The 24,863-nt window shown below is 42.6% G+C and overlaps 1 protein-coding gene across 1 annotated transcript in view; it reads right to left on the bottom strand.

Moving 5' to 3' along the window:
- The window catches only part of MEOX1 (mesenchyme homeobox 1), a 106,764-nt gene extending 82,878 nt beyond the window's left edge, over window positions 1–23,886 (bottom strand). Inside the window, exon 1 of the mRNA XM_040329711.1 lies at window positions 23,415–23,886. Within this exon, the coding sequence (XP_040185645.1) occupies window positions 23,415–23,799 (385 nt within the window). The 5' untranslated portion in view covers window positions 23,800–23,886. The remainder of the gene's footprint in view (window positions 1–23,414) is intronic.
- Window positions 23,887–24,863: the final 977 nt, after the last annotated feature.

Below are 24,863 nucleotides of genomic sequence, written 5' to 3'. Positions count from 1 at the left end.
GAGAGCAGAGATTTAGAATGGCATCTGGTGAAAGTAAGTCTGATAAGTTTGAGCGCAGGAAGTGCCTTAAACCTGCAATCATTGTTCAGCTCTGGTAGCTACCCATGACTTATGGTGCTGAGAATTTTTTTTTTGTGCGTTTTTTTTTTCTTCTTCTTCACAAAGCCAAAAAAAAAAATGTGTGATGAAAAAATATATAAATATAGGAGTTTTTTTCTTTTTTCAAGCTATTTCTATATTCAGCAAAACAGGAACAATAATAATTGTAATATTTAAACCCTAGAGTCATAAGTAATTAATGTACCTGTATCATTCTAGATTGGTCATTTTTTTTTAGGTTTTATTTTTTCAGCAAAAACATTATTTTACCATTTAAACCCCAGAGCCACGAGTGAAATGTATCTATATCATTAGATTGGTATTTTTTTCCTTATTGTAGGCTCTTTTTTGTAATTTTTTTTTTAATAATTTTACTATTTAAACCCCAAGGCCATCATTAAAAATGATCTACCGTATATCATTCTAAATTTGTATTTCTTTTTCTTTTTTATTCAGCAAAAAATAATAATAATATTTATATATAAACCCTAGAGTCATAAGTAATACATGTACCTGTATCATTCTAAATTGGTCTTTTTTTTTTTTTTTTTTAGGTTTTTAATTTTTTCAGCAAAAACATTATTTTACCATTTCAACCCCAGAGCCACCAGTGAAATGTATCTGTATCATTCTAGATTGGGATTTTTTTCTTGTTTTAAGCTATTTCTATATTCAGCAAAATAATAATAATATTTAAACCCTAGAGTCATAAGTAATGCATGTATCTGTATCATTCTAGATTGGTAATTTCTTTTTTTAAAGCGGGGGTTCACCCGAAAAAATTTTTTTAACATTAGATTGAGGCTAATTACGGGAAGCACAATCTGTGTTTTTTTTTAAATCAATGCAGTACTTACCGTTTTAGAGATAGATGTTCTCCGCCGCTTCCGGGTATGGTCTTCGGGACTGGGCGTTCCTATTTGATTGACAGCCTTCCGACCGTCGCATACAGCGCGTCACGCGTTGCCGAAAGTAGCCGAACGTCGGTGCGGCTCTATACGGCACCGACGGCACCGACGTTCGGCTACTTTCGGCAACTCGCGACGGTCGGAAGGCTGTCAATCAAATAGCCCAGTCCCGAAGACCATACCCGGAAGTGGGGGAGAACATCTATCTCTAAAACGGTAAGTACTGCATTGTTTTAAAAAAAACATTGTGCTTCCCGTAATTACCCTCAATCTAATGTTAAAAATTAGTTTTTTGGGTGTACCCCCGCTTTAAGCTATTTCTATATTCAGCAAAATAATAATAATAATAATAATAATAATAATAATAATAATAATATTTAAACCCTAGAGTCATAAGTAATACATGTACCCGTATCAGTCTAGATTGGTATTTTTTTTTCTTTTTTTAGGTTTTTATTTTTTCAGCAAAAACATTTTACCATTGTAACCCCAGAGCCATCAGTGAAATGTATCTGTATCATTCTAGATTTTTTTTTTAGGTTATTTTTAGGGCTGTGGAAATTAACTTTTAATTAATCGATTAATCTTGAATTTTTTTGATCGATCAAAATCTTTTTGATCGATTAAAATTCTTTTGATTGGTACTCATCTCTACGCTGGCTTCCGGGCCTTCTGGGAGTTCCGTCGGAGATCCAGTAACGTCACGGACACCGGCGGGGCTTGCCGTGTCCATCTGAAGGGCTCCTTTGCTGTGCCTTCATATCTGCATGCCGGTGGGACCTTACTATCTGCCACACGTAAGGGCTGTTACACTTCCCTCTATCACTTCCCTCTATCAACCTGGGATTCTACAACCATCCACTGGGAGTTGTGATAGTTCCCTTCACGGGACATCTACATGCCGACGGACTGATGTTAACCTCTCCTCATCTGGATTCAGCAGTGATATCGTTGTACACATTTTTATACCAGTATCATACATGTTTTTATGACTGCTTTTGCTACCGTTTGGTATTACTCGCACCATTTTTACAGTTTATGTAGCTACATCTATTTTATCTCCAGTGCAATATTTATTTGGTTACCTACTTGAAAGTTTTAATGCTATTCCCATCGAGCATAAAATAATAATAGTGCAGCTTCACTATTATTATTATTATTTTATGCTCTTTTTGAGGTGTTTTATTTGAATTTACCTTAAGTGCTGGCCTGCATAATTTAGTTTGTTTTATTTTTCCAGCGCTGAATAATTCTTTTTTTAGTATATTCCAGCCTGCAAGGAGATCAGCTAAAAGTAGTTGGATCTGTATGTGCGTTATAATTAATCGAAATTAGTCGATTAATCGATAAAAAAAAAACAAGTTATTTTACTTTTTCAGCAAAAAAAAATAATATTTTACCATTTAAACCCCAGAGCCACCAGTGAAATGTATCTGTATCAAGATTGGTATTTTTGTTTCCTTTTTTTAGGCCTTTTTCTTCAGCAAAAAAATAAACTCGTCATTTTAAACCCAGAGCCATCAGTGAAATGTATCTGTATCATTCTAGATCGGAATTTTTTTTTTTTTGTAGGCTTAGTTTTTTCAGAAAATAAATAAATAATTGCACTATTCAAACCCCAAGGCCATCAGTGAAATGTATCCGTATCATTCTAGATTGGTATTTGTTTTTTTCTTTTTTTAGGTTATTTATTTTTTTCAGCAAAAAAAATAAAAAATTACCATTTAAGTCTAGGTTCACAGTTCAGCGATTTTGGCATGCGATTTGACATGTCAAATCGCATGCCAAATTGGCGGCTATGGCACTGGCCTGATTGGTGCGGCGTCGACTTTTCGGCGCCGCTCCAATTTCCAAAAGTAGTTTTTGTACTACTTTTATAGATTTTTGGGGTGAGATTTGTATAGACATCTGTGCAACAACCCACACAGATGTCTCAGAAGTCAGGACTGATATGCAAAAATGAAATCATGCGAGTTCAGCCGGACTCGCAAAATTTCAATCCCGCTGTTAGTGTGAACCAGAGCTAAACCCCAGAGCCATCAGTGAAATTCATCTGTACATAATTTTTGTTTTACTTTTTTCCAGCAAAAAATGTATTTACCATTTAAAACCCAGGGCCATCAGTGAAATGTACAGTATCTGTATCATTCTAAATAGGCATTTTTTTTTTTCTTTTTTAGTCTTCTTAATCTTTTCAGCAAAAAAAGTTTCAGAAAATGTTTGAGCACAGGAATTGCCTTAAACCTGCAATAATTGTTCAGCTCTGATAGCTAACAATGAATAAGGCCTCGTACACACGACCGGTTTCCTCAACAGAATCCATCAAGAAACTTGGTGAGAGAGCTTTTTTGCAGAGGAAACCGGTCGTGTGTGCGTTTTTCTTCGAGGAAACCGTCGAGGAAAAAAGAGAACAAATTCTCTTTTTCCTCAACGGGAGTCTCAATTTCCTCGTCGTGTTCCTCGTCAGGCTGGTTTTCGACGAGAAACCCTCGCGTGTGTATGCTAAGAAACCCTTGCATGCTCAGAATAAAGTATGAGACGGGAGTAAAAGTAGCATTTGTAATGGAGATAACACATTTTTCACGCTGTAACAGACTGAAAAGTGCAAATCGTCTCCGACCAAACTTTTACTTAATACGCAGTAACAAGAGATTAGCAAAAGCAGCCCCAAGGGTTGTGCCAGTGGAATCGAACTTCCCCTGCCACTGTATGTGTTGTACGTCACCGCGTTTGAGAACAAGGAGATTTTATCTTGACAGTGTGTACGCAAAGCAAGCTTTTCGAGTTCCTCGACAAGCCTAACAAGGAACTCGTCGAGGAAAACGATGTGTCTCGCCCAACGAGTTACTCGGTCGTGTGTACGAGGTCTTATGGTACTGAGAGTTTTTCTGTGCATTTTTTTTTTTACTTAAAAAAGGCAAAAAAATAATAACAAATGTGTGATGAAAAAATATAGGAATTTTTCATTTTTTTCTTGAATTTACCATTTAAACCCCAGAGCCATCATTGAAATGTATCTGTATCATTCTAGCTTGGCATTTTTTTTTCTTTTTTAGGCTTTTTATTCTTTTCAGCAAAAAAAATAATTTACCATATAAACCCCAGAGCCATCAGTGAAATGTATCTGTATCATTCTAGATTAGCATTGTTTTTTATTTTTTAGGCTTTTTTTTCTTTTCAGAAAAAAAAGTATTTACCGTTTAAACCCCAGAGCCATCAGTGAAATGTATTTGCATCTTTCTAGATTGGTAATTTCTTATTTTATTTTTTTCGGGGGGTTTTTCAGCAAAAAAAAAAAAAAATACCAATTGAACCCCAGAGCCATTAGTGAAATTTACCTGTATCATTCTAGATTGGTAACATATTATTTTGTTATATTTATGTATACCTTGTTATATTGTAAAGACTGTACTCCTCAAAAGTTGTACGTGTGAGAAAACAAAATTGTAAATTTAATAAAAATTGAATGACAATGATTACCTTTATTATTATCTAAATCATCATAATTTTGAATCACAGAGATATTTATAATTTTAGAATATCATTATATTTAAATAGTATATATTTCTTTACCTCTAATATTCTTTGTACAGTTCTCACTAACTGATCTGCAACGCTTTGAATTAATTGTGCACATTTGGTAACACCAAAAAAAAATGTTTCCTCTGATCTGTATAATAAGCTTTTTACTAGACAGTTTGTTTTCCACTGGCTGGGGAAAAAAAAATCAGTGATGGTGGAAAAGATTGTGACTTGTGTTAAAAAAAAAAAAAAAAAAGTATCTGCATTCCAACAAGATCAGGTTTACCAAAGAGGTGAATTTTACACCAGGCTATGTCCACTTCAAATCCTCAAAGAGGGAAATAAAAATTCTGATCCTGATCATCAGAAGTGTAAAAATTTCCACTTTAGTAAATCAGCCCCTTTGTGTCATTTGTCTCACTTTCGTATGCTTTCTATGTTTGCTGGAGCAACTTCAAACAGGTGTTGTTTTAATGTGGTTCCCATCTCATTAAAGTCTTACAAAAATATTGAGTCCTTGGTTTGCTATCACCCCATTCACACTTTAGCACTTGCTTAGTGTTGTTCTTCAGAGCCTAAAAGCCCCTTGTATGAAAACCAGTAAAAGATATCGGAATTCCTCCAGCGGCCCCTGGGGAGCGTGACAACCATGCGTCACATGTGACCTGTGCTACTCCGGATATTAACCTGAACAAAGCCTATCGTACATCTTGTTATATATCTGAAAAATATTGCATATGTGTGATCGGGTAACCCTACATTAACTAATTAAATCAAGCAAATTAACCAATTTTTTAAATGTAGGCAGAACAACATAAAAAAAAAAAAAAAAAACATCTTTGTCAGGGGATACCATGGAGAGATAGTACAAATACCTACAATTTTTTATTCTGTTTGTTTTGCTGCAGCGTCATTGCTCCCCATCACACATGATCAGTGTCCCTTAAATAGACAATGGCAAAACAAGTGCTCCTTCTCATTAATATTCTACAACTGTGGCCCAGCCTAGCTTACACTTAAAGTGGTAGTAAAGTCCCTATTATAACTTGTACCTACAGCTAAGCTTACAATCAGGCTTACCTGTACGTACAATGAATATATCCTAAGCATGCACCATTTAGGAGAAATTCACATAGACAATAGCCGATGAAATCACCTGCGCATGCACAGTGACGCTCTGGATTCAGGGTGCACAGTATACCGTGGAGTGGAAAGCGCCGTATTTAAGTCATCGCAGCCTGAGCAATTTCAGCAGCCAGAGCCCGGGAACCCAGAAGGAAGGCTGGGTGACGATGAAAGTGCTGGGGGAGTCATGACAGCAATGCACAGGAGGGATCCATTTACAGGTAAGTCTGTCATAATGCGCTAGTATGCAGTGCATACAATCATTTAAAAAAAAAGGAGGTTTGAGGGTTTGCTACCACTTTAAGTGCCATCTTTGGCTGACATCATTAACCATTATCTACCCAACAGCCAAGCCATAGTAAAGCTGGTCATCGATGTATCTAAATTCAGCCAGTTCAGCAGGGATCAGCTAAATTCTGATTCATGTGTGGTCATCCCTGTACATTAGATAGACATCCGTCAAATGGGAATATTTCATGATCAGCAGCTGTAGCGTATTCTGAATGCAAAAAGTCCTGTTGTCAAACTACAATGTCCTGGCGGTGGGGGGGGGAGGGATTCTCCAATTCACTGTGTTAGTGTGGATTGAGGGTGGATTATTGATCGAAAAAACATCTATGGCCAGCTTCAGGGTTTATGTACACAGATATCTGTACATGTTTCATGCATGTAGCGTAAATTTCCCATTGCTTTCCCAAGCCTGGGGAGTTGTGTTGGCTGCATACAGCTTACTATACACATGAATGGTTGTATGTGGCTTTACTCGCCATTGCTTCAGCATTTACCCATGTATGCACTTGTAAGCAGGGGTTAATACCTCTTTTAGGGAAACCCTGGATTGGTGTTGTGGGTAGGGCTAGTCTCTTCCTTTGTAATCTAGGGCTGGAAGAATCTTAGGGCAGAGCTTGACTGGAAAAGGTTGCCTACAGAATACTGCTATGTAAAATGACTGCCCAAGTGAAGTATGCCCTTCAGGTAGGCTCAATATAGGCCCCATAAGAGGACCTTTCTAAGGGAACCCACAATGAGGATACTGGAAGTGCTGCTCGGCATCCTTGTGTTAAAGTTAAATCTAGACTGTAAGGTGTTGAAGTCGGGTGCCAGGAAAGATGTGTATTGGAAAGTACTGTGCACACCAGAGTAAAATGTGAAAGGGCTGACTGTATAGATGTTCCTTTACTTCTGGAGCTGGGCCCAAGGTCGGGAGCATGGGAGTAACCAAAATTGGTTCCAGGTGCATGGTACCCCATTCCGTTCTACGGTAGGGGGTCATCTTGGCTAGCATGACCATTGCTGGTGACGAATTAGGGCCCTGCTTACATATTTTACAAACGCACAACTTCTGCTAGACACATAGACTGTCTACAAACATCCATGTGCATGAACCCTGTGACGGGAGGACCCGTGGAACCCGGAACCCCTTGGAGAGGTTGGGAAACTCTTGTTTCAGCTCCCCATGCACCTCGTATGTCTAAGTCACCCGGTGCCATCCTGGCACAGGGTGACTGAGTAAATATATCTTGGATTACTTCAAATGGGACAGTAACATTTATCCACAATATCTCCCAGGATATATGTAGACTATTCTTGGTTTGTTTGATTCTGAACTCAACATGTTAGTTGAGAGAGCTGATTACATTGGCCTCTGTACCATGTAGGAGACGGGCCGACTCCTGCTGAAGCTCCTGCTATTGTGAGAAGGTGTCCTGTGTTTATACTTACTATAATGTATCATCTACAGTTCTCCCGATGGAAGGTTCTTCCAGGAAGACTTGGACACAACACTCAGGATACGTAGTTTTAGTCGGCGTGCTGAGTTTCATAGCCTTGATGTAACAAGTCCACATAATCATTCCTTTTACCTATCATATTTTAATAGTAGAACAGCAACGAAAGCCCCCCGGGGTGAAAGGAAAAAAACCAAAGAGTACTTATACTGTTTGCGTCTGCAGTTTTATGACACTTCTATTTAGTAAGAAATCCTCGACCGGTATCAGTTTTTACACAGAGCCTTTTTTTATCTGCAGTTTTATGTAGTAGAAAATTTTATCCTAGTATTGATTTTTATGTGCAGCCCGGAGTTCAACTTTTATAAAACTCAGCAGACAAAAACCTTAAGTGAAATAACATGGAGTACAGCAAGCCCAAGTATAACCGCCATGCTGTCTTATTTACCGGCGCTGTGATCGCATTACATTTTATGTCCAATACAAATACTTCTCTCTCCTGCACATAATTTTCTTTCTGTTATCTAGGCATAATATAGAAATGTGATTTAAGAAGATAGCATGTGCAAATATTTAATTTTTAAAACATGTATTTACTTGTAAATTTATATTTTCTTAAAATGTTTCTAAAAAACTTGTAGCCAATAACCGACAACACATAACTGTTAGTGTGATAATGACAGCTATTTTCAGTCATAAGTCTGTTAATTTCCTCTTTTTGTCTGTCAATGCTCAAAATGTGCTTACGGCAAATAAGAGATTCGTACTGAAACTATATCTATATATGGAACAAGAAAACCTACGTCAGCCATTCCCAACCAGGGTTTCTTCAGAGGTTGCTAGAGGCTCCTTGAGATGTGATATTGATTTTCCATCTGATGGTGCCTTTATATTTCCAGGTCCATTGCCACTTGGAAGAGAGTAGCATGACACCAATGATCTCTATAGCTGATTGTAAGGGTGACATTCATACCACCAATCTAAGGAGGACAGTCTTCCTACTGACCACCAATGTAAGGGGCATTTTCCTTATGACTCATAATGGCTAAACTTAACAGGGCTTCCCTGAGATGAGGTATTACCTTTCCATCTAATGGTGCCTTCCTATATCCAGGTCCATCACCATTTTTAGGAACCAGTAGCATGACACCAATGATCATTATAGCTGTCTGTAAGGCCCCGTACACACGACCAGTTTCCTCGGCAGAATTCAGCTTCCGACCGAGTTTCTGGCTGAATTCTGCCGAGAAACCCGGCCGTGTGTACACTTTCGGCCGAGGAAGCCGACGAGAAGCTCGGCGAGGAAATAGAGAACATGTTCTCTATTTCCTCGTTGTTCTATGGGAGCTCTCGCCCCGCCGAGCTCCTCGGCGGCTTCAGTGCTGAACTGGCCGAGGAACTCGATGTGTTTGGCACGTCGAGTTCCTCGGCCGTGTGTACGAGGCCTAAGGGTGGCATTCTTACCACCAATCTAAAGGAGGACAGTCTTCCTACAGACCACCAATGTAAGGGGCATTTTCCTTATGACTCCTAATGGCTAAACTTAACAGGGCTTCCTTGAGACGTGGTATTGACTTTCTATCTGATAATGCCTTCATATTTCCAGGTCCATAGCCATTTTTAAGAGCCAGTAGCAGGACACCAATGATCTTTATAGCTGACTGTAAGGGTAACATTCAATCCACCACTGTATGGAGGCATTTTTCCTACTGATCACCAATGTAGGGGGGCATTTTCATAATGACACCCCCCTCCCCTCCCCAATAGACTAACCATAGTAACGGATCCCTGTGACCTAAAAAAAATTTCAAGGGTTCCTCTGGGGTAAAAAGGTTGAGAAAGGCTGATCTAAGTGATGCAGTAAGACATACATATTCACACCTGAAAACAGCAATTCACTAAACAGTATGTCCTAATGAGATAGAAGGTCCAATTCACTAAGCTATGACATGTTACTTGCCATATGAACCCTTATATTCGGCCACGTGACTGTTATTATTGCTTGTCACTGGCCCTTATTGCTGAAAATAACAGTCATTATAGGATATAGTGATTGTTTGAGTCAATTGAGCGTTTTGTATTCTATATAAGGTAGGGTGTACAAAGGGGATGCCACTGGAAAGCAGACGATTTTGAGCCCAGAAGAATTATATAGGATGAAATTCAACAGAATGTGGTTACAGCGTCCTGGTGTAGGGTTTAGGAGGTTAAAACAGGCGGTAAGGAGGTGATATAATACCTCCTCACAGTTTGTCAAAAGCCCTCTGAAAAGCAATCCAGACATGAATCGCTTTTCACAGGGCACCATAAAGCCGTACTGTCAATCTTCACCCAAGCAGCCATTACACGGATGGACATCCGTACACTGACTAAAAGGTAGCAGCGTTTTCTGTAAAGCCTCGTACACACGACCGAGAAACTCGACGGGCAAAACACATCGTTTTGCTCGTCGAGTTCCTTGTGAAGCCGTCGAGAAACTCGACAAGCCAATTTTCTCCATTCCCGTCAAGGAAATAGAGAACATGCTCTCTTTTTGGCTCGTCGAGTTTCTCGACAGTTTTCTCGACGAAAATGTACACACGACCGGTTTCCTCGGCAAAAAAATATCTCCCAGCAAGTTTTTTGCTGGTTTTTGCAGAGAAACTCGGTCGTGTGTACGAGGCCTAACACTTGTCTAACATCATCTAAAGAGAAGCTGGGAGGACCACATCTACCTCTGAAAAAAGATACGAGGCAGATTTCATAAGAAGGAAAATATGTGCACAGGGTTTTATGTGCGGCCACAATGGCTCTGAGGTAAAGCAGAATGCTGCGGTGGTCTTTTGTCCCGAAAGAACAGCGTTTGGTCTTTTATGGGACTAAAAACAAAAGAAGGTTCGTTGGCTGGAAGGTTCCACTCATTTTTTACACATGTCAGCATTTGGCAATGCTCCTTCTCTATAGGATTTCCTAATGACACCTGGAGGAAAATACAGACAACAATCCCACATTGCCAACACACAACGTTCGGCAGGCTGAGATTACTCGTATTTTTTTAATTTTAACACATGTGAAAATGTGATTGAGATAAATTACTTTCACCCCCCCCCCCCTAAAGTTAGATATTTTCTGAAAGCAGAGAATAAAATGGTGGCTGTTGCAATTTCTTGCACAACATTTGTGCAAATGCATATTTACTGAAAAAAATACACTAAAATTATAATGCAAACAGACACCCATTTTTGGGCTAAAATATAAAAGATGGAGTTGTGTCCAGTAAATTCAAATTTAGAAAACTTTATTATTTAGGGAAATGACTATAAAGAGATACCAAACAAGTCAAGCCTTAACACTGCGCTCGTGAGATCAGCTCTGGTACCCAAAACCTTCATAGGTGAGGTTTTAAAAGTCTTTACAGGTTATCAGTTTAACATTAAAGCGGAGTTCCACCCTAAAAAATGTACTTTCTATTAACAGCTTCCCTTTAATGTAAAAATTATATATATATATTTTTTTTACTCACTTCTATCTGGCTGTTACTAGGTAGATTTTGTAATCTGCCTAGTTCCTGGTCCTAGGTGGTTCAACTTCCTGTCCTAAGACCCCATTGCCTCCTGGGAAATGATGACACTCATTTCCCAGGAGTCTCTGGGCATTACTGTGTCTACAAATTGCCCAGCATGCACCTCTCCCTAAAAACCAGGAAGAAAAAGGAACTGAGCTACACATGCCCACACATATGATGGATACGGCCACAACATGAGCTGGAGGATATAAGGCAAGTGAGTGAGAGGTGCTTTCAATGTTTTATTTTATTATTAGAATTTATTTTGTAATCCTTTTTTAAATGTAACTTTATTGCTCTTACAAAGAGGCTAACAAGCCCACTATGTGATATCTTTGGGCAGATGACAGGTACTCTTTATGGAGACACGAGATGGTCTCTGGTAGATTCCCAATGTCTCCCCTGCCCCCCACCGCAGCTAATCAAGCACATAGCGAGGGTTTTATTTACTAGAACTGGAGACTGTAAAATCTGGTGCAGCTGTGCATGGGAGCCAATCAGCTTCTACCTTCAGCTTGCTCAATTAAGCTTTCCTAATAAAACCTGGAAGCTGATTGGCTACCATGCAGAGCTGCACCAGATCTTGCTCTCTCTAGTTTTAGTAAATCAACACCCACTGCGCTTGATTTTCTGCTTCTCTGGCTACAGTAGCCGAGGAGTGATGGCTCTGAAACAAAAAGTGACAAAATACACATTGCTTTCTGGGTTCATTAGGTGTAGAGATTGACAAATTGATGTCCACCAAGTTCCTCCTGCCTTTCACATTGTAAAAAAATAATATTAAGCTTGTTTAAAGCCTTTGCATACCAGGCATTGTATAAACATTTTATAAACATACCTTAGACAAGGGTTTCAGGCCAGTAAACAAGGTTTAAAGTGGTTGTAAACATCAGACATGAACAAAGCATATCCCTCTATAGTGTGTACTAGTCTCAATCCAGAGCACGGTGTGTCATTTCTATCTGCTGTCCTCTGCTATCAGCACGAATCACCTTTTACAAGTTTTCCTGACACCAAGGTAAAAATGGTGACAGGGGAGCTGATTGACAGCCTCAGCTCTGTTCCTGTTAGCTATGTGAAGGAGGGTGTGTCCCTTCCCTCCAATCAGCTCTCAGGTCTCATTTTGCCGTGGAAACCGGTCGTGTGTACATTTTTCGACGATGAAACTGTCGAGGATCCCGTCGAGCCAAAAAGAGAGCATGTCTTCTTTTTCCTCGACAGGAATGGAGAAACTTGCCTTGTCGAGTTCCTCAACAGCCTAACAAGGAACTCGACAAGGAAAACGATGTGTTTCGCCCGTCGAGTTCCTCGGTCGTGTGTACAAGGCCTCAGAGTTCTCCTATTGAGAATAAAAAAACCTGTTAACCAATCATAAGTGAATCAATAGTGAAAAAGATCATTGTTTTCAGTGTTAACTTATCTGAGTAGCAGAAAGTGCCCTTTGCCCAAAGGAACCCCTAACAACCCTAACAACCTCTGGCACATGTTCTCCACAATACAAATTCCAATGTAGTATATCAAATATACTGGTAAAGATCAAGCAGGACAATATGTAAACTATTCAATCAGACTGAAATGATAAACACAAGGCAGCTAAGACTAAGAAAAGATGTCAGTCTGAACGGACCTGGGGGGCCAAACCCTAGGAGTTGTTTTTATAGCAAAGTATAACATTCCCTGCAGGATGAGACTTTTTTTTTCCTTAGGCTCTTTTCACACTTGTGCAATTCCTTATGCGACTTTGGACATCAAAGTTGCATGACAAATCGCACCCCGTTCTTTTCAATGGCATCCGTTCAAATCTGGGCAACTTCATTTCGCAGTGACTTTGAAAAGGTGCCTGCACTTCTTTGGTGTGACTTTTGATGCAACTTTGATCCATAGAATGGAAAGTCGGATCAAAATCGCGCAAAAAGTCACATCGAAGTAGCGCTCCAGAGGTCGCACTGGACATCATGAGACTTTGTGGACGCGCTAATGTGAATGGAGCCTTAAGGCCCATACACACGGTCGGACTTTTTGACAACAAACTTCAAAATTAGCACGTTTTCAACAAAATCCGAATTTCAACGCTCCATCGGACAAACTTATTCGGTTTTCATTGGACAAAAGTTCGCTCTGCAAACGAACAAACTTTTCGGCAACAAAAGTCCTACGGTGCAAAGTCCTATCGTGTGTACAGGAGTCCATCTGACTTTTGTCCAAAGTACAAACAAGTATGCTCAGAACCAATGTTAAAATCACCAAAAATAGCAGAAGTTGACCAAAAGGTGGCGGTAAAGAGCAGAAAGGAGCTAAAAAAAAAATGTGATTTTGGGAAGGTTGTTGAAAAAGTCCTGCCGTGTGTATACATACCAAGTTCACGGCCAACGCCCTTCAAACAAAAATCCACGGAAAAGTTTGTTTGAAGTCTGACGTGTGTATGAGACTTAAGACTCGGCACTTGGACAAACTGATCACTGGCACCACACTTCTAAGATAATGTACAGATGCAAGGACGTGAGAAGAGGGCCAAGTGTTGAGGCAGATGGCATAGAGAATTCTCTTCCGAAAAAAGTAGAGCTTAAAACGAAGGTCCGCTGAATTTGTTGAACAAATACTGCAGCCGCTGACTTTTAAAATAAGGACACTTACCTATCCAGGAAGCCCGCAATGTCGGCACCAGAAGTCGATCTATCGGGTGCTGCCGCCAGCATCTTTGGGAAGGGAATCAGGAAGTGAAGCCTTGCAGCTTCACTTCCTACTGCACATGCGCGCGTAACGCTGCGTGATTTCACTGGTCCCTGCTGTGATCTGGGACCTGTGTGTCTCCCAACAGAGAGCGGGGGTACGAAAGACGTGGCATGGATACCCATATCTATGCCCGGAAGTGGGAGCAAATACCTGTATTACACAGGTATCTGCTCCCCCCTCCCCCCTGAAAGGTGCCAAATGTGACATCGGAGGGGGGAGGGTTCCAAAAAGCGTAAGTTCCATTTTTGGGTGGAACTCCACTTTAAGCGCTCTGTGGACTCAAATAAGAAAAAGGGGGTAGGGGGGCTGCAGCACAGAAGGTTCTTCACCTTAATGCATAGAAAACATTAAGATGAAGAACAATGAGGCTGTACAACCCCTTTAATTGAATGAGCTGAAGTTAGAAGCTGATTGGTTACAATGCAGAGCTGCACCAGATTCTGTGTGCTCCAGTTTTGGTAAATCTCCCCCCCCCCCCCATGTATGATGGTGGTATTAATCAGGCAATCACCAGATCATATCCTGTACTCGGGATCAGGGAGAAGCAATGTGCGATTGATTGGAGATCCCCTTTCAGAAGGACAGGAAAAAAAATACTGCTGCTCATCTGAAGCATGCTGCGTCTGCAATCAGTCACATAAACATGTCACCGATAATTGCATGAACTTTACCGAATGTTAGCACTACTACCTGCTAGAGCTGCACCATTCTGGCTAAAATGAGAATCACAATTTGCTTTGCTTACAATAAAGATCACGATTCTCGCGGCGCAACATCATCTTTCACATTATACAAAAAAATTGGGCTAACGTTACTGTTTAGTTTTATTTTTTTATAATTAAAGTGTATTTTTTCCCAAAAAAATGTGTTTGAAAGACCGCTGCACAAATACGTAAAGTATTGCAACAATTGCTGTTTTATTCTCTAGGGTCTCTGCTATATATATATATATATATATATATATATATATATATGTTTGGGGATCCTAAGGATTTTCATAAAATATTGATTTTAACTTGTAAGCAACAAGTGTCAGAAAAAAAGCCTGGTCTTGAACTGACCTCATTTACAAATCGAAGTTCATCCCTTTGATCTTCTAAAAGAACCAAAATATACTTTGTGTATAGTTATCTCAGCACTGAGAAATGTTGACAAACATTTGCCAGCATTTTTTTTTTTTTTTAGACAGCTCTGAGCAGAGAACGTCGTTGGTACATAGAATTCTTGGTACAAAGTCCTATAGTGATAGAGGGGCTGACCGGGGGAAGGACAGTGTACAGAGGGGACCCATCTCACCACTGTGTCCCATAGTGATAGAGGGGCTTACCGGGGGAGGGACAGTGTGCAGAGGGGACCCATCTCACCACTGTGTCCCATAGTGATAGAGGGGCTTACCGGGGGAAGGACAGTGTGCAGAGGGGACCCATCTCACCACTGTGTCCTATAGTGATAGAGGGGCTTACCGGGGAAAGGACAGTGTGCAGAGGGGACCCATCTCACCACTGTGTCCTATAGTGATAGAGGGGCTTACCGGGGAAAGGACAGTGTGCAGAGGGGACCCATCTCACCACTGTGTCCCATAGTGATAGAGGGGCTTACCGGGGAAAGGACAGTGTGCAGAGGGGACCCATCTCACCACTGTGTCCTATAGTGATAGAGGGGCTTACCGGGGGAAGGACAGTGTGCAGAGGGGACCCATCTCACCACTGTGTCCTCTAGTGATAGAGGGGCTTACCGGGGGAAGGACAGTGTGCAGAGGGGACCCATCTCACCACTGTGTCCTATAGTGATAGAGGGGCTGATCGGCGGAAGGACAGTGTGCAGAGGAGACCCATCTCACCACTGTGTCCTATAGTGATAGAGGGGCTTACTGGGGGAAGGACAGTGTGCAGAGGGGACCCATCTCACCACTGTGTCCTATAGTGATAGAGGGGCTGATCGGCGGAAGGACAGTGTGCAGAGGGGACCCATCTCACCACTGTGTCCTATAGTGATAGAGGGGCTGACCGGGGGAAGGACAGTGTGCAGAGGGGACCCATCTCACCACTGTGTCCTATAGTGATAGAGGGGCTGACCGGGGGAAGGACAGTGTGCAGAGGGGACCCATCTCACCACTGTGTCCCATAGTGATAGAGGGGCTTACCGGGAGAAGGACAGTGTGCAGAGGGGACCCATCTCACCACTGTGTCCTATAGTGATAGAGGGGCTTACCGGGGGAAGGACAGTATGCAGAGGGGACCCATCTCACCACTGTGTGCCATAGTGATAGAGGGGCTTACCGGGGGAAGGACAGTGTGCAGAGGGGACCCATCTCACCACTGTGTCCTCTAGTGATAGAGGGGCTTACCGGGGGAAGGACAGTGTGCAGAGGGGACCCATCTCACCACTGTGTCCTATAGTGATAGAGGGGCTTACTGGGGGAAGGACAGTGTGCAGAGGGGACCCATCTTACCACTGTGTCCTATAGTGATAGAGGGGCTTACTGGGGGAAGGACAGTGTGCAGAGGGGACACATCTCACCACTGTGTCCTATAGTGATAGAGGGGCTTACTGGGGGAAGGACAGTGTGCAGAGGGGACCCATCTCACCACTGTGTCCCATAGTGATAGAGGGGCTGATCGGGAGAAGGACAGTGTGCAGAGGGGACCCATCTCACCACTGTGTCCTATAGTGATAGAGGGGCTGACCGGGGGAAGGACAGTGTGCAGAGGGGACCCATCTCACCACTGTGTCCCATAGTGATAGAGGGGCTTACCGGGAGAAGGACAGTGTGCAGAGGGGACCCATCTCACCACTGTGTCCAATAGTGATAGAGGGGCTTACCGGGGGAAGGACAGTGTGCAGAGAGGACCCATCTCACCACTGTGTTCCATAGTGATAGAGGGGCTTACCGGGGGAAGGACAGTGTGCAGAGGGGACCCATCTCACCACTGTGTCCTCTAGTGATAGAGGGGCTTACCGGGGGAAGGACAGTGTGCAGAGGGGACCCATCTCACCACTGTGTCCTATAGTGATAGAGGGGCTGATCGGCGGAAAGGACAGTGTGCAGAGGAGACCCATCTCACCACTGTGTCCTATAGTGATAGAGGGGCTTACTGGGGGAAGGACAGTGTGCAGAGGGGACCCATCTTACCACTGTGTCCTATAGTGATAGAGGGGCTTACTGGGGGAAGGACAGTGTGCAGAGGGGACCCATCTCACCACTGTGTCCTATAGTGATAGAGGGGCTTACTGGGGGAAGGACAGTGTGCAGAGGGGACCCATCTCACCACTGTGTCCCATAGTGATAGAGGGGCTGATCGGCGGAAGGACAGTGTGCAGAGGGGACCCATCTCACCACTGTGTCCTATAGTGATAGAGGGGCTGACCGGGGAAAGGACAGTGTGCAGAGGGGACCCATCTCACCACTGTGTCCCATAGTGATAGAGGGGCTTACCGGGAGAAGGACAGTGTGCAGAGGGGACCCATCTCACCACTGTGTCCAATAGTGATAGAGGGGCTTACCGGGGGAAGGACAGTGTGCAGAGAGGACCCATCTCACCACTGTGTTCCATAGTGATAGGGGGGCTTACCGGGGGAAGGACAGTATGCAGAGGGGACCCATCTCACCACTGTGTCCCATAGTGATAGAGGGGCTTACCGGGGGAAGGACAGTGTGCAGAGGGGACCCATCTCACCACTGTGTCCCATAGTGATAGAGGGGCTTACCGGGGGAAGGACAGTGTGCAGAGGGGACCCATCTCAACACTGTGTCCTATAGTGATAGAGGGGCTTACTGGGGGATGGACAGTGTGCAGAGGGGACCCATCTCACCACTGTGTCCTATAGTGATAGAGGGGCTTACTGGGGGAAGGACAGTGTGCAGAGGGGACCCATCTCACCACTGTGTCCTCTAGTGATAGAGGGGCTGATCGGCAGAAGGACAGTGTGCAGAGGAGATCCCGCAGACTGACACTCATGGAAGTGTCAGACGTATCCATAGACACCATCTCACCACTGTGTCCTATAGTGATAGAGGGGCTTACTGGGGGAAGGACAGTGTGCAGAGGGGACCCATCTCACCACTGTGTCCTATAGTGATAGAGGGGCTTACTGGGGGAAGGACAGTGTGCAGAGGGGACCCATCTCACCACTGTGTCCCATAGTGATAGAGGGGCTGATCGGCGGAAGGACAGTGTGCAGAGGGGACCCATCTCACCACTGTGTCCTATAGTGATAGAGGGGCTGACCGGGGGAAGGACAGTGTGCAGAGGGGACCCATCTCACCACTGTGTCCCATAGTGATAGAGGGGCTTACCGGGAGAAGGACAGTGTGCAGAGGGGACCCATCTCACCACTGTGTCCAATAGTGATAGAGGGGCTTACCGGGGGAAGGACAGTGTGCAGAGAGGACCCATCTCACCACTGTGTTCCATAGTGATAGGGGGGCTTACCGGGGGAAGGACAGTATGCAGAGGGGACCCATCTCACCACTGTGTCCCATAGTGATAGAGGGGCTTACCGGGGGAAGGACAGTGTGCAGAGGGGACCCATCTCACCACTGTGTCCCATAGTGATAGAGGGGCTTACCGGGGGAAGGACAGTGTGCAGAGGGGACCCATCTCAACACTGTGTCCTATAGTGATAGAGGGGCTTACTGGGGGATGGACAGTGTGCAGAGGGGACCCATCTCACCACTGTGTCCTATAGTGATAGAGGGGCTTACTGGGGGAAGGACAGTGTGCAGAGGGGACCCATCTCACCACTGTGTCCTCTAGTGATAGAGGGGCTGATCGGCAGAAGGACAGTGTGCAGAGGAGATCCCGCAGACTGACACTCATGGAAGTGTCAGACGTATCCATAGACACCATCTCACCACTGTGTCCTATAGTGATAGAGGGGCTTACCGGGAGAAGGACAGTGTGCAGAGGGGACCCATCTCACCACTGTGTCCAATAGTGATAGAGGGGCTTACCGGGGGAAGGACAGTGTGCAGAGAGGACCCATCTCACCACTGTGTTCCATAGTGATAGAGGGGCTTACCGGGGGAAGGACAGTGTGCAGAGGGGACCCATCTCACCACTGTGTCCTCTAGTGATAGAGGGGCTTACCGGGGGAAGGACAGTGTGCAGAGGGGACCCATCTCACCACTGTGTCCTATAGTGATAGAGGGGCTGATCGGCGGAAAGGACAGTGTGCAGAGGAGACCCATCTCACCACTGTGTCCTATAGTGATAGAGGGGCTTACTGGGGGAAGGACAGTGTGCAGAGGGGACCCATCTTACCACTGTGTCCTATAGTGATAGAGGGGCTTACTGGGGGAAGGACAGTGTGCAGAGGGGACCCATCTCACCACTGTGTCCTATAGTGATAGAGGGGCTTACTGGGGGAAGGACAGTGTGCAGAGGGGACCCATCTCACCACTGTGTCCCATAGTGATAGAGGGGCTGATCGGCGGAAGGACAGTGTGCAGAGGGGACCCATCTCACCACTGTGTCCTATAGTGATAGAGGGGCTGACCGGGGGAAGGACAGTGTGCAGAGGGGACCCATCTCACCACTGTGTCCCATAGTGATAGAGGGGCTTACCGGGAGAAGGACAGTGTGCAGAGGGGACCCATCTCACCACTGTGTCCAATAGTGATAGAGGGGCTTACCGGGGGAAGGACAGTGTGCAGAGAGGACCCATCTCACCACTGTGTTCCATAGTGATAGGGGGGCTTACCGGGGGAAGGACAGTATGCAGAGGGGACCCATCTCACCACTGTGTCCCATAGTGATAGAGGGGCTTACCGGGGGAAGGACAGTGTGCAGAGGGGACCCATCTCACCACTGTGTCCCATAGTGATAGAGGGGCTTACCGGGGGAAGGACAGTGTGCAGAGGGGACCCATCTCAACACTGTGTCCTATAGTGATAGAGGGGCTTACTGGGGGATGGACAGTGTGCAGAGGGGACCCATCTCACCACTGTGTCCTAAAGTGATAGAGGGGCTTACTGGGGGAAGGACAGTGTGCAGAGGGGACCCATCTCACCACTGTGTCCTCTAGTGATAGAGGGGCTGATCGGCAGAAGGACAGTGTGCAGAGGAGATCCCGCAGACTGACACTCATGGAAGTGTCAGACGTATCCATAGACACCATCTCACCACTGTGTCCTATAGTGATAGAGGGGCTTACCGGGAGAAGGACAGTGTGCAGAGGGGACCCATCTCACCACTGTGTCCTATAGTGATAGAGGGGCTGATCGGTGGAAGGACAGTGTGCAGAGGGGACCCATCTCACCACTGTGTCCTATAGTGATAGAGGGGCTTACCTGGGGAAAGAAAATTGTGCAGAGGGGACCTATCTCACCACTGTGTCCCATAGTGATAAAGGGGCTTACCGGGGGAAGGACAGTGTGCAGAGGGGACCCATCTCACCACTGTGTCCCATAGTGATAGAGGGGCTTACCGGGGGAAGGACAGTGTGCAGAGGGGACCCATCTCAACACTGTGTCCTATAGTGATAGAGGGGCTTACTGGGGGAAGGACAGTGTGCAGAGGGGACCCATCTCAACACTGTGTCCTATAGTGATAGAGGGGCTGATCGGCGGAAGGACAGTGTGCAGAGGGGACTCATCTCACCACTGTGTCCTATAGTGATAGAGGGGCTGATCGGTGGAAGGACAGTGTGCAGAGGGGACCCATCTCACCACTGTGTCCCATAGTGATAGAGGGGCTTACCGAGGGAAGGACAGTGTGCAGAGGGGACTCATCTCACCACTGTGTCCTATAGTGATAGAGGGGCTGATCGGCGGAAGGACAGTGTGCAGAGGGGACCCCGCAGACCGACACAGGCAGCGCAGGTAATGGTACAGCCAGGAAACAAAGTCTATCTCCAGCCAAATGTTTCTTTTTGACAGAGGAGGAAATGGTAAGAACAACGGTCAAGGTGTTATTTTTTTCCCTATGTGCCCCTATGGTGGCCATACACTTAATGATTTCATCACAGAATCGGACACTATGATCACATCTATGGATTATCCAAAAGACAAATACGGTGTCATTGATCGATTTTTAGCAAAACCGATGGATTCCATTAAAATTGTTATGATTGGCCTGGATGGAAAATGTAATTGTAGGAAAGCAGATAGATCGATATGAGCATTAACGGTCACTTGTACAATCCTTTCGATTTACCAACAACTATGTAGCGCCAGGGTCTGTGTGACTTGACACAAATTGAATGGATTGTTCAGGTGTATCCTTATTTTAATAGGTTTGGCAAATCTAAAATAAATTGTAGAGTGTATGACTTGCATACAGTAGAGGCATCTTCACAGGTTAACTGCTGTCTAGAAATGCGATTTGACATGTCAAATCGCATGCTATATCATCGCCTATTACCGGCAACGACCTTGACCGAATCAGTGCGACGGCACCGACAACAAATGGTCTTTTTGATCTTCCAATTGTAAGTTTCTCCTGGACAGTAAGTCAGATGACAATGCCATTGTATATAAGATCATTCTGTGTATGGCGACGTTAGGTAGATTTCTGTCCTAGATACACAACCAGAACTTAGTAGATGTCTCATACACTTATAGATTTTCACATGAAAATTCTCTGTACATTTCACAGCTTGACAAGTGCTGTTCGTAGGAAAGTTACATTCGATTTAGTAATGAATGGACTTTCCTGAACAAAAAACACACACACTGTTCGACAAAAACTTTGCATCCAATTTTCTGGTAAGCCCTGGTTCACACCAGTGTGGCTTTGAAATCGCACTACTCCAGCACTATATCAGAGACGCAGATCCGTGCAATTTTGATGTGTGATTTCATTGCGGCTTGTGACTTCATTTAACAGAAGTCAATGCAAGTCGCAATGATATCGTAGAAAAGTAGTGCGGAAACAGCTTGAGTCACAACAGTTTGAACTGTTCCATTGCCACGAATGGGGTGCGACTTGTCGTGTGAATGTGAACTGTCAAATCGCATGAAAATCACACTGTTGTGAGCCAGGGCTCACTGTGATGAAAAACGAATGTCAAATTGACCTTACTAATGATCAGAATATCTAATGAATGAACGCTGGTTATGCACTGTACAAATTTCACCTGGTCCCTGATAAACTGACCAAAATTGTCTCCGAAGGTTGCCCCTATCCTGCCTAACATCACTTGAATTCATTGAAAGAGCGGGGCGGAAAATGGGTGGCTGTATACTGGCTCCATCCAATCAGATGCAGCCGCTGTTTGGGGGCTGCTTGTGGGGTTGGCTATCAAAATTCAATAATATTATACAATAAGATTGGAACATGCCAATAGAATAATAGAGTATACTAATATACTAGGATTCAAATATAATAATAGAATAATAGAGTATACCAATATACTAGGATTAGAATATAATAATGGAATAATAGAGTATACTAATATACTAGGATTAAAATATAATAAAGGAATAATAGAATATACTAATATACTAGGATTAGAATATAAAAATGGAATAGTAGAGTATACCAATATACTAGGATTAAAATATAATAATTAAATAATAGAATATACCAATATAATAGGATTAGAATATAATAATAGAGTAATATAATATATTAATATAATACCATTAGAATATAATTATAGAGTAACATAATATATTATTATAATATGATTAGAATATAATAAGATAATAATATATTATATTAATATAATATGATTAGAATATAATAATAGAATATATTAATATAATATGATTAGAACATAACAATAGAATACTATACTATATTAATATAATTACGATTAGAATATAATTATAGAGTAACATAATTTATTAATATAATATGATTAGAATATAATAAGATAATAATATAATAGATTAATATAAAAATATGATTAGAATATAATAATAAAATACTATACTATATTAATATAATACGATTAGAATATAATAATATAATAATATAATATATTAATATAATAGGATTAGAATAGAATAATATATAATATTATTATAATTGACCAATATAATTTATAATATAATATATTAATATAATATGATTAGAATATAGAATATAGTAATATAATAATATAAAATGATATAATATGTTAATATAATATGATTAGAAAATAATAATATAATAGTATAATATATCAATAAAATAGGATACGAATATAATAATAGAATATACTATTATAATATGATTAGAATATAACAATAGAATAATAGAATGCACTAATATAATAATAGAGTATACTAATATAACAAGATTAGAATGCAATACTAAAAGATAATAAGATAATAATATATTAATAGAATAATAAAATAGTTAGGACTATAATAATAGAATATAATAAAAGAATGATAGAAACTACTAATAAAATAAGATTAGAATATAATAATAAGATAATAATATGTTAATAGAATAATAAAATACACTAATATAATAAGTTAGGAAAATGATAATAGAATATAGTAAGAACATAAAAATAAAATAATAATAATATATTAGAATATACTAAGTGAATAAGATAATAATAGAATAGAATAAGATAAGAATAAAATAATAGAATAAGATAAGAACAGAATATACTAACATAATAAGATTATAACAGAATAATAGAATGACCTAATTTGATAAGACAGATCTGCTAAATGAAATAAATCCCTGTGTGTATGTCCAGGTTTGGTGTCCCCATTGGTAGATTTCTGTCCCGGTGACCCCCCATAAAAAGTTGTACGAGTCCCCTGATACCCCCATACACACAGACAGGTGATACACATGAGACGGGACTGACCTTGGCTCTCCTTTTTCCTCTTGGCCCCCTTCTTGGGACCCCCATAGTCCTCCTCCTCATCGATACAGCCCGATCCATCGATGAGGTTGGGGCTGCTGCTGTCCAGGTCCCCGGAGCCCAGGGCCATCTCGGGGTTGAGTCTCCTCCTGACCTCGGAGGACCAGTCGGTGGGGAGGTAGGTGTGCTCTGGGTAGGTATGTGGAGCGGTGGCCAGGCAGGGAGCGGAGAAGTCCGGGTAGGAGGAAGTGTAGTCCGGCTTCTGCGGGAAGAAGGAGAGTTGCTGATGATGATAGGGGAGAAGAGGAGAGCTGAGCTCCCCCTGAGGACCTCTCATACATCCCCAGGACGGAGCGCTCCTCATACAACTACTGGAGGACGGATCCATGCGGAGGGAGGAAGGAAGGAAGGATGGAAGGATGAGTGAGTGTGTGTGATATGGAGAAGGAAGGGTGAGCTCCGCTCCTCATTCACTCATCATAGGTCTGTGTGCGGAGGACGAGGCTCGGCTTATATAGAGGAGGGGGGGTGGGGAGGGTTAAATCCTGGCACCTCCTATAGTAACCCTAGACCCCCTCATCTGTCCTCCCAGCCTGGGAAATCCTCCACATATCAGGCTGGAATCACACCTTCCACATACAACCACTACTATTCATTGCTCATCATAACATGCGCCTTTCCAGCACCAAAACGCATGCTGACCAAGTGTGATGCGCCTCAGCGCCGCGCTTTTTTTGGAAAAGGGTCAGGGATAGGCATAGAGCTCACTATGGAAATCAACGGGCTGCTGTACAAAATATGCGCTCACTCCGTCACACCTGATCTCAGCCTAAAGCCTCGTACGCACCATGAGAATACGCACGGAAAATAACGCTTTCTATACAATCGTACAATAATCTGATCGTTAGTACACAGCTGTCATCCGACGGACAAACGCAAAACGTTTTCTCATACAATACCAGATCATACAATTTTCGCTTAATTAGTACAGTTGTCGTTCCAAAATACAATACAAATACACTACAACACAATGCAACACAATACAAATACACTACAACACAATACGACACACTACAAATAAACTACAACACACTACAAATACACTACAACACAATACAAATACACTACAACACAATATAACACAATACAAATACACTACAACACAATACAAAATACTACAACACAATACAAAATATTACAACACAATACAAATGCACTACAACACAATATAACACAATACAAATACACTACAACACAATACAAAATATTACAACACAATACAAATGCACTACAACACAATATAACACAATACAAATACACTACAACACAATACAAAATACTACAACACAATACAAAAACACTACAACACAATACAAAATATTACAACACAATACAAATGCACTACAACACAATACAACTAGATTACAACACAATACAACTACACTACAACAC

The sequence above is a fragment of the Rana temporaria genome, chromosome 12, assembly GCF_905171775.1.
Source record: "Rana temporaria chromosome 12, aRanTem1.1, whole genome shotgun sequence".
Classification (NCBI taxonomy): Eukaryota; Metazoa; Chordata; class Amphibia; order Anura; family Ranidae; genus Rana; species Rana temporaria.
This window is presented reverse-complemented; position numbering and strand designations above follow the sequence as displayed.